Genomic DNA, 15,339 nt, shown 5'->3' on the forward strand with positions numbered 1-15,339 from the left:
TAGATCAACAAGCAATTGAGCAAATGTACCTAATAAAGCAGGGGTGTCAAACTCAAATACACAGTGGGCCAAAACTTTAAATTGAACAACGTCTGGAATCTCAACACCTTCATGAACCTGATACAGAACTAGTTCTTTGTGAGGAGCCAAAAAACTGCAGTAGATGAACAGTTTCCTCCAGGTTCCCTGAGTGTTGGTGATGAAGGTCCACTCCAGAGTGATGTTCTGCTTCTCCTCTGCCTGATAGCTGCTCTGTGTCACAATCACTACAAATGTTGCTGCTGAGGAGACAGAGAGGGAAAGAGAGGAGCAGACACACTGAGAACTGGAACATGGGAGTCTTCCAGCTCCATCTAGAGAGCTTTCTGTCACAAAGACAAGATGGAGACTGAACACTAAGACATGAGCTGAGGATGAGGAGCAGCAGGATGCTGGAGATCATCTTCATACTCAGAGAGGAAGAGGAGGAGAGGCAGCAGAACATCAGGAACATCATCACTAACAATAAGGAACAACTGGACTCATAGCAACTCAGGCTGACCTTTGACCTCAGTTTCCCCATATGGAAACTCTTGAAATTTCTGATTGAAATCTGTTTTAAATATTCTATGGCAAAAAAAGTTACGTATAAAGTTACTATATATACGTATATATATGTATATATATATATACGTATATATATATATATATATATATATATATATATATATATAATTAAACTGTGAGACTGCCACCTGGTGGCTGAGGTCAAAGCGCGATGACGTAATAATGGAGGGAATTTCAAACAGTTGTCATGGCAAGAGGTGATATGTGGAAATGTTTATTATATGTTGTTTTGTTTATTTAGTTCAAAATGTTAACTAGGAAAAAACATAACTCAGCTCCAAATCATAGTGCAGCGAATAAAGCGGCTGCTCCTTTTATCAAACTTCTTTTCTTTTTGTTTTGTCTTTTATCCCTTAAAATGATCCACAAACCATCATTACTGTTTCTACAGGAACATCATCAGTGTTTGATCATAACGTGTCTGGTAAGCATATTTTAATCCTTTCTCTGATCAGTTATGTTTGCAAAATGCTGTTTTTTCCTTGCATTTGTTTGACCTTCTTGACATTTTATTGTATTATTCGCTTTTATTTCTAAAATTGAAGGAAAAAAATCTCAAAAGTTAGATAATGATTCCAGAGAATTAGAAAGGACTTCCAACTAAATCCATTCTCAAATAAAATGCTTTAATTATAGCTGAACATAACTCTTCTGTAACTGTTCAGATAAAAAAATTATTTTACATTCTTAAGACATTCATTGACAATCACAGTTTAATTAACAGGATTCGGTTGAGAAACTGAAGATTTTTTAATTAAATTTATTTATGCGCCCAGTGGTTTCACATTATTCAGACAAATTATATGGCCTGAAAGGCTTTCTCTTCTTTCACTCATATTGTGATACTATATGAAAACAATATTTTGTTGTCAGTTTAGGAATTAAAATAAAACCTTAAAGAATGAAGGGCGATGAAAAAGCCACAGCTGAACACCTCTGGAAATCCAAGTAATGGAGGTCTGACATTGATCAAGCATTGGTTGTTAGTATTTTGCACAACCCTACACATATAGGGAGGGCTCTATATCCCCTTCAATTAGCAGACCAGTTTACAGCAAGGGAACCATAAATCTTGATTGTGCAGCATCAGCAAAATGCCCCTGGACATGGTTTGTTTACAAAATTGCTGAAAGCGAATCTGATCACTGATAGCTGGTATTAATTAATGCTGCACATTGTCTCACTCCCATAGTTCAGCAGCAATTAGATCCACCAACAAAGGAACTCTCTCGCATGATTAATTAGTGCATAAAATTATTTAGTTTCTGTCTGCTATTAAGGGTTGTTTAATTGTTTTATGGATGACTTAAACTACAATTTTTGCTCCCCTTTTTAGCAACTTGCAGATGCAATGAGTTCTTTTGTTACATTTGAAACTTTAACATTTTTTCCTTGATATATTGCATTTTAGCACTATTCACACTCCCTGGAGCACTGCACAATTTGCCAACTATTGTGTTTCATTGGGGTATAAAGTAAAAGATCAACTTAAAGTTGGTCAAATTTTTAGAACTATATTTCATTATTTTTGACCAGATTTGCACATGTAGTTGCTGAAATTTGGCTTATTAATTTTTTGCAAAAAAGCCCAAACTCAGATTTAATAGAGAGTGTATGTGAAGTTTCAAGTTTTTACCTGTTTCTAACAGGTTGTCTACCAGGATCGCTTGTATTTACCTCCATAAAATACCAGAAAAACAAATACACATAAATGTTTGAAGCTGAAACAAATGAAATCCTGAGTAGAATCATAAATAAGCACAAATATCTCAAATATTTCCAAATTAGTACCACAAACATTTTGATTTTTATTGCAAAAAAAAAAAAATAAAAATAAAAAATCACAAAACAAATCACAAAATCCTGGAGGGACTGAAAAGATGTTCAGTGTTATTTTGTTATTCACTTTCAAGAATTTGTTTATATTTTAACACTTTGTGAACAGAAATATTCTGGCACAACCGGCCCTTTAAGAGCTTTCATGATCTTGATTTGGCCCAACATGAAAATGACACCCCTGCTGTAGATGATGTGTGGTGTTATTGTGCCTTTACTTCATTTAACACAATGAGTCACTCATTAAACAAATGACTCTTGTCAATTAAAAATAAAAAAACAACCAAGGAACAAAAGGAAGGGTAATAACTTTATGCCCAGCTCCTTACTGAGCTGCTAAGTGTCAGTGCAGACATTAGACAAGATGATGAAAAACAACGCAGTGTGGTGCAACTCTAGGAAAACTCATTAGAAAATTACAGTATGAGAAAACGCAACATGATGCTTTTCAGTGTCATTATGAGGGTTGTGACTGTTATTACACTATCATAATTTTGTAGCTTGTGCACAGCTACCTCACTTATTTTGAGAACTGCATGATCGTCTCTTGAGCTGGCTGTCAGACTTCCCATTCAGATTGATAGAGCATCTGTGTGAAGCCGACAATGAAGCTACAGCTACGAAGAGTTTTCACATCATAATACTGTGGGGCTTGATGAAGCCACCTGAATCAGCACTTTACCAGCTTTTTACGCTCAACCACTCATATCTACACATTTCTGAGTCCATTAACAGATAAATACTGGTGAAAGTGCAAACTTTCAGCATGCATTATAAATCTGAATTATTAACACAAACACGTTCTCATCAGCTTTCCAGTGAGCCGCGGCGCAGAGCGGCGCGCAGTCTGGAAATAAAGCACGCAGGCTGAATAGAAGAAGAAATGGGCTTGAAACCTCTGGCAGTTTTGTTTTTCCCTCAGTCTGTGTAATGTCTCTTGGGGACATCTGTTTGTCCCTGATGCAGAAACACAAGAGTCTGAAGCCCAGAGGAGGATTCTTCAGCTTTTATCTCAGTAAATAGACAGGCTAAGCTGGCAGCACCCAGGGGTTCAGGGCCACTTTTGTTTACCTGTCTGCTCCATCAGGGGAATCCAAGCCCAGTGGGGTTTTAATTAAAATAAATCAAATTAATACTGAAGGCTTTAGTTGGACAATGCAACAAAACAGTAAACAAAAACATTTTTCTGAGAGATAGTGATGCATCTTTAATTACCTGTTTTATGTGTTGGAAACGTTGAATTACTTAAACATATTCCCTGCTGTGAAGCTCGTTCCCATTGTGCGTTGGACTCTGCCCACTGCCACTGCCACTGATCCTGTTTCTGGTGTTCATAGCCCAACTTCAGTTTTGCTTTCTTCTATAATGACAGGATACAGATCACAACTGACAGGATGCCAGAAAAAAGAGAATCCCTCAGATTCTGGAGGCTAATTCACATTTTCTGTTTTTGTACTCCACAACCAATAGCTGATCAGTTTTTTTCTTTGCGTCTGGGCTAATAGTCGAAATGAGTGATGTCATAGTCTTCAATGGTCTCTACTGGTCTGCTGCTTTGTGGCTGTATGCACAACAAATTGTGATGCACTGCATTTTCACACCTTTCTGTCCAAAGTAACATGAACTTTTTCCAACAATCTGAGCCACATCTGTTGGATCACCCAAGCTTGCCTTCACTCCATTCATAAATTGTGCATCAATTATGTTTTTCTTTTCTTTCACCTTTTTTAATAGAGATGGATCACAAATTGATCCACAAAAGCTGCAGTGTTGGAGGTGTTCTGATCCAGTTGCCTTCATATTGCAATTAGATTCTCATCAAAATCTGAAATCTTCACACTTGCACATCATTTCTGTTTTTAACATAACAACTTCACGTCAAATTATAATTGTTTTTGCCCTTTTTGGTGGTCATAATGTTATGCCTGGTGTGAGAAATTTCTGGGTTTCTCTCTTAAACCTGCTTTGTCTCTAAAGACAATGGAGGAATTTATACATTTTAACTAAATTTTGACAACAAAAACATTGGTATATTTCTTTCTTACTTTTAAATGCACTGAAATTTGCATAAAGTCACCTACCTAAAATTATAACCTAAGCCATTTTTTCCCCAACAGTGATATTGGCAAAAATGACTTAGGTCATTGTTTAGCCTGAAGCCTAAATGCGAAAATATTTAACTTTGCTCCATTTAATCCTATTTAATCATTTTATTCACATATTTAGAGTAATGTCCCACTATTCAAAGACATTAGAAGTGTTTCAGAATATACTAATGAAACATCTTTGCAACATTTTTATTTTTTAACGTTACTGACAGTAACTGCAGACTCACAGCACTGAGTATGAACTATTTAGTAATTTATGTAGGGTTAAATTCTTTAGTTTGAAACTTATAAACATATTTTGAGTTTAAACTTCAATTATTATTCTTTTGTAATGAGCTTTTATGACCACATGATGGCACTGTGGTTTAATCCGTAAACCTACAAATTCACTTGTCTTGGCAGAGCGAGAAACTTTGAAGAATTCCCCCAAGTAAACCATGAAAGACAAAGTTGTGAAGGCTGCAGCCGGCCGATTAAAGAAAGTATGACTTTAAAAGAGCTGCTGTTGTGATCTTGTTTCTTGTGATCCATAAATATTGAGCAAAAGGAAAAGCGATGCTTGAGTGGGGACTGCAGCACCTCGGTAGCTCAGCAGATGAATGAAGATGCAAATGCAGGGAGGGGGAATTTAAAGCCTTTAGTGACACTAAGCTCACCCCAGAGGCCACATTGCAGAAAGCTCTGCCTCAGCATATCAAGGTCGAAGCCCGACCGTCTGCGCGTCCCGTTGGCACGCATTACATCCAGTTCATCTGCATTTCCAGCCAGACAAACTCTTGACTCCATATGCTAAACTGAGCCAATGACAAGGGACAGATGTGTCCTCCTCAGAGAATCCAGTTTCATAAGCTGCTGCTCTACAAACTATTAAATACCCAAAAGAAACCTCCGGGATGGAGTAAAAAAAAAGCATTCTATTTTACATGAGAATGGATATGTCTGGAAAGCGTAACCTGGCTTTGCTTTGGCTGTAAATGTCAATTTCATGTCAGATTCTTTCTCTATTCATCCATGTGATTGCTTTATCCCTTTGCATAAGAATAGATCGCTGGCCTATTCTTTTGATTTTGATAAATGGGAAACATGTTAAAGGATGGGCTCGGAGACAGTCACATTGCCAGAAAACTCTATAGAATATGAAGTTGTGCAATAGACTATAAATTTATGCAGTTACACTGTGACATTTCTTATCATCTTTACAAAAAACATCTCAAATATAAAATTTTCTCAAAATCTCACTGAATGAAATAAATCAAATCTTTGAAAATGTATCTAAGCCCATACTTTAAGTTATTTCCATTTGGTCTCATGTTAATTACACTTTTATTAAATGCCACTCAATCAAGAGTTTGAAGAGTAACTTGTCATCATAATTACAAAGTTGTTTTTTTTTAATGGTGTATCTATTACAGCTTGGTGCCTCTGGAGACTGAAATGTTTGCATAGTTGTCTCAGTAAAATATAATCTCAGTCAGAATTAATAGAAAGTAACTGTTAACATTAATTTTCAAGTCCTGCTCAGATTTTTATTGGATTTAAGTCTAGACGTTCGACCATTTTAAAATATAAACATGCTTTAGTTTGTTTGCCCGGGGGAAACCGGCAAAGGACTGAAAAAGTTGCTCAAAGGATTCGGATAATTTGACACAGTGCAGTGTGAAAGCAAACCACACCAGCTGAAAATTTAACAAATGTTGCAACTTTGATCTTCAGTCAAACTGAATCTGAAGTTGTGCAATAGATGCAAATGCATCTATTGCACAAATTACAAAATTTAGAGGAAGCGTTTCAGGAACACAGCAAAATGCATGCAGCCAAAATAAGCGTATTTTGCTCTGAGCAGTTTGTTGTGTGATTGGTCAGAAGTTTGCAGCCATGTTTTATGCAAAAATGCACTCAGACAGCAATGTTAATATTTCACTTCAACTTCATGTAACCCCTTGAGGAATCACAAACATTTGTGGGATTCTTCACTAAATAACTACAGAGATTGTAAATTATAAGGTGTGAAAACTAAAAAGTAAAATTTTGGCTACTTATATGCAGAGTGGTTTATTAAGAGTCATACTTTATACTGGTCTATCACTTTCCATTCCCACAATTTGCCTCAATGACCCTAAAGAGTTTGTTTTCATTTTTTCTTTTGGCCAGCTGAAAGAAGCTTCCTGATGGATCCTTGCAAAATAGTGTCACAACCGTGATGGCCCCTTGTGGCATGTTGTTTCTCTGAGTCAGTCAGGCATACAGAAGTACAGCTTTCCTCTCCACTGCTTACAGAAATGCGGTTGAGCCCACAGCAGGTGAACCTGTCAGAGTCAGCACCTGCAGCATCCTAACAGCCAGCGGGGGAAAACTGAAGGACAGAGAAAGTTTAGTCATATGTAGCTGTCCTCTGCTGCCATGGGAGCTTTGTGATGAATGTGAATGTGTCTGAAGACACCAGAGTTTAATGTTTTACACAGCAGAAATATTAACAAGTTTGTACTATAAACACAATAATTATTCATCAGAAGTGTGCCAAAAATAGATTTGCATAAGAATCTTTAATCGTATTTACTATGATTCAGAGTTGACATAAAATGTCCCAGGGTCTACTTTAAAAATTAAAACTATCCACCTGCTGTCAACCTCTATTTTGTAAATGCACAGGGCATTCTGATGTCAACATGCAAACGTTACTGAAACTTACACATGCATGGGAAACATCAACACCAGCAGAAAACTAGAAAAGAGAGAGAGAGATAACTGGCCCCATCTGTGTCAAAGGCAAACATTTGGACTCATTTAGTTTTTTTAACTGAATTCCCACGAAAACCAAAGTTGACACACGCTTCACCGTGTGCAGCGTTTACAAAATTAATAGGAAGCGTTTCAGGAACACAGCAAAATGCATGCAGCCAAAATAAGCGTATTTTGCTCTGAGCAGTTTGTTGTGTGATTGGTCAGAAGTTTGCAGCCATGTTTTATGCAAAAATGCACTCAGACAGCAATGTTAATATTTCACTTCAACTTCATGTAACCCCTTGAGGAATCACAAACATTTGTGGGATTCTTCACTAAATAACTACAGAGATTGTAAATTGCTAAAAACTCCTGGATGGAAATTGCAATGTCATCGTCCACGGAGGAGGCTGTCTGCTGAAAGGTGCAGCGCTCTCTCTGTAACCTATAATGTCTCCATTTGTCATTCTGCTTTGCAAGTCAGCCAGGGGTACATCATGTGGATGCTTCTTACGCCTATACATTGAAGAAGAAATTACTACAAATAATCATTTTGAACCAAATCATGGTGCCAAACTCAGAGTCGAATTGAATTGTGAGATAGTAAAACATTCCTACTCCTATTATTCATGAAGTTGTCGCTATACATCATTCTAAATCCAGCTGTTCTTTAAAGGCTGCAGGTGTTAGAGAGCATTAGTGAACAAATAGCATCATTAATATTTCAAAAATTATGGCACAACTCCAGCCCGTCCATGTAAGCTGACAGGCTGGCCTGGCAAATTTATAGGAGCTGCAGAGATCCACAGCTCAGATGGATAAAATGTTAACCAGATATATTAGTCACACATTACAAAATATGTGACTAATTTTGTAAATCTTGACTTTATTCTCTTGAAAGAAAACTGAAGTTTAGTGCAACCCATGCTGACTCAGAAAAGACATAAAACAATGTACTCTTGCTGAATGGGATGAAATAAAAACTGGCCTGTGTTGGATGCTATTTGTGCCAGAAAACTAACACTCCACATAATCCTGAACGCAACATCTTTATGCTGAGCCATGTTGGTGGCAGCATCCTGCTGTGGGGATGTTTTTCCTCAGGATGGACCAACACACGGGGCATAGTTGATTAGAAGATGGATGGGATGTATAAGAATAAAATCCTGGGAGAAAACCTGGGAGGTTGGTGCAGCAGGACGGCAGCAGCACAACGGAGGAATGGTTCAGATTAAAGAAGTTCATTTGTTAGAATGGCCCAGTCAAAGTCCACATCTAAAACTAAGTGGACACAGATGCATGGTATGTTTTTGCAGATTTCTATTTGTGAAAAAGTTTGAAAATCACGTTATTCGTTCCTTCATTCTTCCCATGTGTTGGTCTCTCACAAATCAAAAATCACAAAAATAGGTTGAAGTTTGGGGAAAAGTTTAAGCAAAATAAGCACTTCAATAATCACTATAACTCAAAGGCATGTCCTTTTGGACTTTCAGAGCTTTGCTCATACAGTTGTTGGCGCTATAATCTGTTTAAATGTTGATTTATGGACTAATAGACCATAATTGCTGCTCAGTGCCAGTGTTAATCCAAGCTGTCGCCCTCCTGAAGCACATTAGGCTAGCTTTGTGTAATGAAGTAATTAGCTCAATTATGACGAAGAAAGTGGGGACGGTGTTAGAAACTGGGAACAAGAAGAAAGAAAGTAGTCGAGTGCCATGAGTGTTTTTCATCATGGTATTATGAAACTGTCTGGGTGAAGTAGTTGAGAATGATCCTGTTGAGAGCAAATGATTTTCTAAATTAAAGCCCACAGATTTCAAGAAAACCCATAAAAATTAGTTTTCCCTTCAATTGGCTCCCCGGTGTTCTGGGTTCCATTTTGTCATCTAATCTTGGATATCAACTTATTTTAATTTTCTTTTTTTTTACATTTGAAATAAGATACTCCTCTAATTTAGTTTTGGCTTCCTTCAGCCAGCAGACGCTGCCATGACAAACAACAGTTCTCCATTGTCTGCTGGTATTGTCATTGTTATTAGTCCTTTGGATTGCCTGTGGAGGTATCGGCGAGCTCAGGGGGAAATAGACGCCAGGCCGGATAATTAGTTGTTCTTCGATGCCAGACGGGCACAGTGCCGTCATGTAGAGGGGAAATGGAAAGTGGCATCCCTATCAGAGTAACACCGGAATAACCTTTGGTGTTAAGGCTGGGTTCCAGTGCATCTGTCACATCACAATGCAGATAACCCCTGGCAAGACAATACTGCCTACTGATCAAAAAAACATTCAGAGTGGGTAATTATTAAACTAAAGAGAAACCATTCTCTGTATTTGTTGAAATGAACAACTATGATTGGAGGAAATCTGTAAATCTTACATATCATGGACACACAATTGAAGATTTTGTGTATTTATTTGCTGACACTCAACCAGAAACATTTTATTGTTCTGGAAACATCCTAAAATCATCAACCTGATTCCCGAGAAACAAGAACGAGGATGAAGAGTAAACCTGCGCAGGTGACCAAGCTGAGCAGGATGCCGTACAAAACAGGCAGAGTCACATCCAGAGGCCCCCTCGGATACACGGGGACCGGCGCCCTCTTCACGATCAGATCCAGGTCACGCCACGACACATCCTCAACTGAAACACAGCACAAACAAGCCAAACATGCTCAAGATCATGAGAATTATGGGAATGCATTTTTGTTGACAACTTTTCACCTACAGTAATCTCAGGAGAGTAAATAAAGGGAGAGGTGATAATTACATTTTTGAGTCTGTTAATGTCCTGGGAAATATACTTTGTAAAGTGAGAGTGTTGATGTTGAGGAGTAATGAGTTGGAAGCATGCCCACAGCCACCACATCTAATTCAGCATCTCATCTAAACACTTAATAGATTCAGGGTTCAGTGAAACATCATTCAGACAATCTCTGGGGCTACTAACCAAAATCCCCCCTTTGGCATCAATAGAATGAGAAATTCCTGCTTAAACATTTACAAGGGTCTATTTCTATCTGTATAATAGTCCATCTTTAAATCTGTGAAAGAAATATTATTACTCCTTATCCTTCGTCCTTTATGATGATGGGGGTCCTTGTTCCCCTGTGGATCTGGCTTTGCGTCACTTAGGGCGTGTTTTTTGTAGTCCTCGACGTAACGCTTCAAGTTTAAGATTTTATCCTGGTTGATGTTCTTACCCACTTCTGTGAAACCAAAGGTTCAAAAACACGGTATCATTACACAGTAAAGCATTTGACCTTTCACCTTTCAGTTGACAAATCAAACCTTTCAAATGAATAAATTAGAGGAGATTTCTTCAAAACTGCAGTCAAGTGATCAGTGACTGCTTCATGCTGCATCACGCTGATTCCCACCCTTCCGTATTCCTAACAACTTGTCTTTGCATATTTTCCTTGTACTATTTTTTGTAACTCCAAAAGCTGCTGATGAAAGGAGCAGATGGTTTGTTGTCGGGCTCGTGTCAGCTTCACTGAGTCCTCTGTCAGATCATTTACACCCTCCTTCCCATTGCCACTCAGCTGTGGAGTTGTGTGCAAACCGGACGGCAGCACATGCCAGAGACTGGCAGCGTACAAACTATCCCAGTCTTTAAGATCCAATTAAAACAAACCTCAGAGTAATGAAGTAATTGTTTGCTCTTACTAACGTCTTGGGGAGGCCATCTTGACAGGAACAAATCAGTTTTGAAACTGTGCAGACATGCAGCAGAATGAGGCTTTGTTCCAGTTTCTTTTTGTCAGGGGACATCTTGTGCTTTTGGGATTTACTGCTATCAACGGTAATGCACATAAAAAGCAAGAAGCTTTAATTTGACAACTAACTAATTAGTAGAATCACACAAATTCCTGTTTGTGAAAGAAAATACAATTAAGTGCTGCAAGGGGGAAAACTTTGTGTAGGGGTCCATTTAAAGTCAGGGATATATTACATTATTTTTTAATTTTGGTCAATTTTACATCTGATTCCCAAGCCTGTCAGTCTGTAGTAGTTGAGTTTAGTTTTGAGACTCTGGAAGTTTGATAGGAGAACCAACAAGACCTGAGTTACAGTCAAACAAACGTGGCTCAGATCTGAATGTTGTAAGGTTTAATAAGATTAATCATGATAAATTGATTATGAAAATAATTACCAGCTAACTTAGTAACCAAGCAATCAGAATCTGGAGTACACATATTCTAAAACACAACATAGAAAAACAACAGTCAGAGCAGTAATTAAGCCAAAATTGTACAAAATATATATTATTTGCTATTAAACCATAAAGGTGCATTAAATGTTATTGCATTTTAAGCTATAAAATATTTAATTTATTTAATTTCTTACTAAAAATGGATTTGTATTATTTAATTATTTCATCTTTTAATATTTTCATAATATTGCAAAAACATATATGTAAGTGGTTAAATAAAAAATTGACACAATGTGGCAATTTCTTCGTCTCGTTAGTAAATTGTCAAAACAATTGATAGAAGAATTGATTACTAAGTAATCGTTAGTTCAGACTTTACTGTCATTGCACAACAAAATTTTATTTCAGTTCATTCCATCTAAAGTAGTCAAGGACAATAAATTGCACTATAAAAAATTTGTTTTTATAGGCCAATTTATTTGTAACTACACAACGTTATGAACATAAAAACACAGCAGCACTTTGCATAATAAAAACTGTCAACTGATTAATTACCGTGGTGTGCTTATAAAACAAACGAAACAGAAACAACAGACAAAAACTTCCTATTCAAGAATGAAGCAATAAATAATAAAAGTCTTGTTGAAATGTACCAGACAATTAAAATATCTCATATAAAAGTAATGGAACTTAATTTAGCAAGTCGATGTGTGAATTACACAATTTATTAAACTTTTTGGGTATTTGAAAACATTCTGTTGTGGTGCATTAAGATAAAAATAGTAAAAATGTGTCAATTGTAGCCAACAAGAACAGTCATTCTAACACCCAAACAAACTCATATCCTTATTTACATGTCAAGCTTTCAACATGAGCACAATCATGTCATATTTGACTCTCCTACAAATCATATTGACTCAAAGAACTTGAGGTATTGTAAACTGCATCTTGTTTTTTATGTAGCAGAAATATAGATTGTCTGTGAATATCTTCCATTACTGCTAATGTTCTCGCTCCTTTCTCTCTCTCTGAGAGTTTAATGCTCTCGGTTTGCTTTAGTTCTTCTATAGTATTTCAACTTTTAGCAGGTCCAGTCAAGATCTCCAGTCTTGTAAAACACAGAGTCTTTTCCAAATCTGTGAAGACTGTGAGTGTGTAACTTACCCAGGGCAATGTCTGTTCTGCCGATGTGCTGCAAGGAACGAGAAAGCCTGTCGTAGTAAATTTTTTCACCAAACTTCAGCAGCCAGTTTGTCAAGGATGTCCTGCATTGACTCTTTTCATCTCCTAAACACAAAACATCAGGCAATTAGAGAAACATGACACTGAGCACCAGGAAGCTGCAACAAGCACTCAAAACTCGACATGTTAGAAGGAGCTTCTTTAAAATTATTTTTTCCCCACTGACATCAAACATATTTTTATTTTGGTATAAAAAATACTATATTTGCACAATTTTGTAGTCATTCAACACTGGATTTAGACTTTCAAGTACAATATTACTTGAAATATATCTTGTCAATATTTTTTGCTGTACTCTTATTTTGTCAAAAAATGCATTGAAAATTGATCATTTATGTAACATAAAACAAAAGATGAATGTTTCTTTCTTTATTAAAAAATTGTGAAATAAGTATTTCACTAGAAGTAATGTTTTGTAATAAAAATATCAAAAATAATTAACTTAAAAAACAACAATTTACTGCAATTAGATTCCCCCGCCAGTCTCAAATAACAAATCAGTAACATGATGTATCTATCTATATGCAATATTCTACTCAGTATATTTCATCCCCCTCACTGTTTTATTTTGACATTTTCCCATCTAAACTTTTTTGATGACCCATTATAAAACTCCACAGGGGAACAGTATTCCACCACCTGATAAAAAAAGAACCTTCAACGGTTTTAAGAGGGGTCAAAGGTCTCAAATGAGACCAACCTGTAGCAAAGGCGATGTCTCTCTTGGCTCGAAGTCTAGAATTCAGTCGATTATTTTCTAGAGAGAGACGTTCAATGCGCTGAAAGATGTCCTGCGCTGGGCGAGACAGGGCAAGCAGGAGCTTTTCACACTCCTGGAAGGTCAGCATCTCCACTAAACGCTCCACCTGATGAACTCCAATGTCTACTGCCACTGAAAGTCCAAAAATAAGGAATAATGGCAGCAGCATGCACAATAAAAACAAAAGCAGATAGCAACAACTGCTGCTTTAGCTACTGCCACGTGAAGTTGTGATTGTCTTAATATATCATATTAACGTGAAGAGTCCAAATCTGTGAAAGTGTTTTTCCTGCTCTGTTTCTCTTACCTGTGTCTTCCTGTACCGAGCTCTGGGACAGAAGGAGAAAAAATAAACACAATTTATTGATCTTCATGTCAGCTGTTCAGTCTGTACTCCTTCATCAGTTTGTCCAAACAAGCTTAAATTGATTTAAAGATAAACATACGTCTCAGAAGCTAATCACCAAGGATACTGTTGCTATATTAAAAAATCACACATTATTGGTAGTGTTTGTACTCACATATTTGGTAGCATTTAACACAAAAAATACAAGTTATAACAATAACAAAATGAACTGAAGAAAGTTTAAAATTTTCTGTGAAGTGTTATTGAAATTTGCAGTTCTTATTGAGGAATAAATTAAGGCATTCCCACATTAATTCCCAAATGAGTTATGTGTTTTATAAAGGAGGCACGTAATGACTTCACATTAGGAGAAATTTGTTCTGTTTGTACTTCAGGCAGGACATTTATGGAGGAAGTTGTTAACGATCATGAGTCTGGTTAAGTGTTTATAGAAGTCTAAGGAATTAGAAATCAACCTGAATGGAAAATCTTCTAGAAGTGGAGGAAATCCAAAACAACTTGCCACATTCCTTGGACTTTCCACTCATACAGGTTCAGCCTGAATGCTGACAGCGAGCGATGAAGTGAGGTCTCCAGGGACCCTTAAGTCATCATGGAAGCAAGGTCTAGATCTGTTCTGCTTCCTTTTGAACAAGGAAGCAGAACAGTAGGTCTATGGGTTGTTCAAAACATGTTTAATACACAGATGTTTTCAGGTAATGAGATTTCATCTCAGTTCTACTTTTAATTTTTTAGCTTCTTTCAGAATTACCTGTTTTGTGACACTGTCACTTTTATCCAAATAAGCTTCTGCTGGCCACGCCCCCTACTCATTGTTTTCATTCACTAATATTTTATACATGTGAAAATGGTCTTTTTTTTTTTTTTTTTTTAGCATTTTCTTGGTTTAAACCTGTCAACATAAAGAACTTTGATTCAGTTCAGTCCTTGTAGTACTCAACTGTTTGAGACATATTTTTATTCAGCTCTAATTGTCAGTTTGTGGTTATAGTTCTCTGTGTGTCTTAATTCCAGCTAATATTAAAAACCAGCCATTTTTATTTGTTTCTGTGTTGCTTCGCTGTTCTCTTCAGACCTTTTGAGTTGAATCTGGATCATTTCTTACATCAGGTTGTCTCTGGTTTGTTTATATTTCTGTTTCCTCACAGCTGCACCATGTTTCTCATTTACCACCTGTTCCTTGTTCAGTAATCAATTCCTCTTGTTTAAATCTGATGGTCAGCTCAGTTTCTTTTCTCGTGTGACTGCTTGTTGTGGTAATAGTTTGGATTCATGCATTGACTTTAGTTTAGCTTTTTGTTTTTCTTTGAGAAATGTTGCCTGGCTCCTTGCATTTTGAGCCCTGAATTTTACTTGACAGTCAGAAATGTTATTCTTGACCTGTCTGGTGTTTTCCTTGATGTTCATGATGTTGTTTGCGCAAAAATGTTCTTTAACAATCCTCTGACATTTTTATAGAAGAGCTATAGCTTTACTGGGATTAAATTACAGACTTCAAGGTTTATCACTGAGGTGATTTCTGAAGGGAATTGGTTGCTCTTCA

At 36.8% G+C, this 15,339-nt stretch overlaps 1 protein-coding gene across 1 annotated transcript; it reads right to left on the reverse strand.

Annotated features, from left to right (window-relative positions):
- Window positions 1-9,665: 9,665 nt before the first annotated feature.
- On the reverse strand, window positions 9,666-13,858 carry LOC129377169 (transmembrane and death domain protein 1-like). Its single transcript, XM_055056940.1, has 5 exons — window positions 13,737-13,858; window positions 13,370-13,561; window positions 12,592-12,714; window positions 10,337-10,480; window positions 9,666-9,915 (listed from the first exon to the last, which is right to left on the reverse strand). The coding sequence occupies exons 1-5, from the start codon at window positions 13,801-13,803 to the stop codon at window positions 9,740-9,742; spliced, it is 702 nt and encodes a 233-aa protein (XP_054912915.1). The 5' UTR covers window positions 13,804-13,858; the 3' UTR covers window positions 9,666-9,739.
- Between the last annotated feature and the right edge of the window lie 1,481 nt (window positions 13,859-15,339).

The sequence above is a fragment of the Poeciliopsis prolifica genome, unplaced genomic scaffold (assembly GCF_027474105.1).
Source record: "Poeciliopsis prolifica strain line A6 unplaced genomic scaffold, Auburn_PproV2 SCAFFOLD046, whole genome shotgun sequence".
In the NCBI taxonomy this organism is placed as follows: domain Eukaryota; kingdom Metazoa; phylum Chordata; class Actinopteri; order Cyprinodontiformes; family Poeciliidae; genus Poeciliopsis; species Poeciliopsis prolifica.

Excerpts from the sequence above, each read along its gene's own strand:
- LOC129377169 (XM_055056940.1), bottom strand. The coding sequence starts at position 13,803 with ATGAAGATCAATAAATTGTGTTTATTTTTTCTCCTTCTGTCCCAGAGC. Across the intron at positions 13,562-13,736 it reads CTCGGTACAGGAAGACACAG|TGGCAGTAGACATTGGAGTT; the intron begins GTAAGAGAAACA and ends TTGGACTTTCAG. Across the intron at positions 9,916-10,336 it reads TAAAGGACGAAGGATAAGGA|TTGAGGATGTGTCGTGGCGT; the intron begins GTAATAATATTT and ends GCTGTGTTTCAG.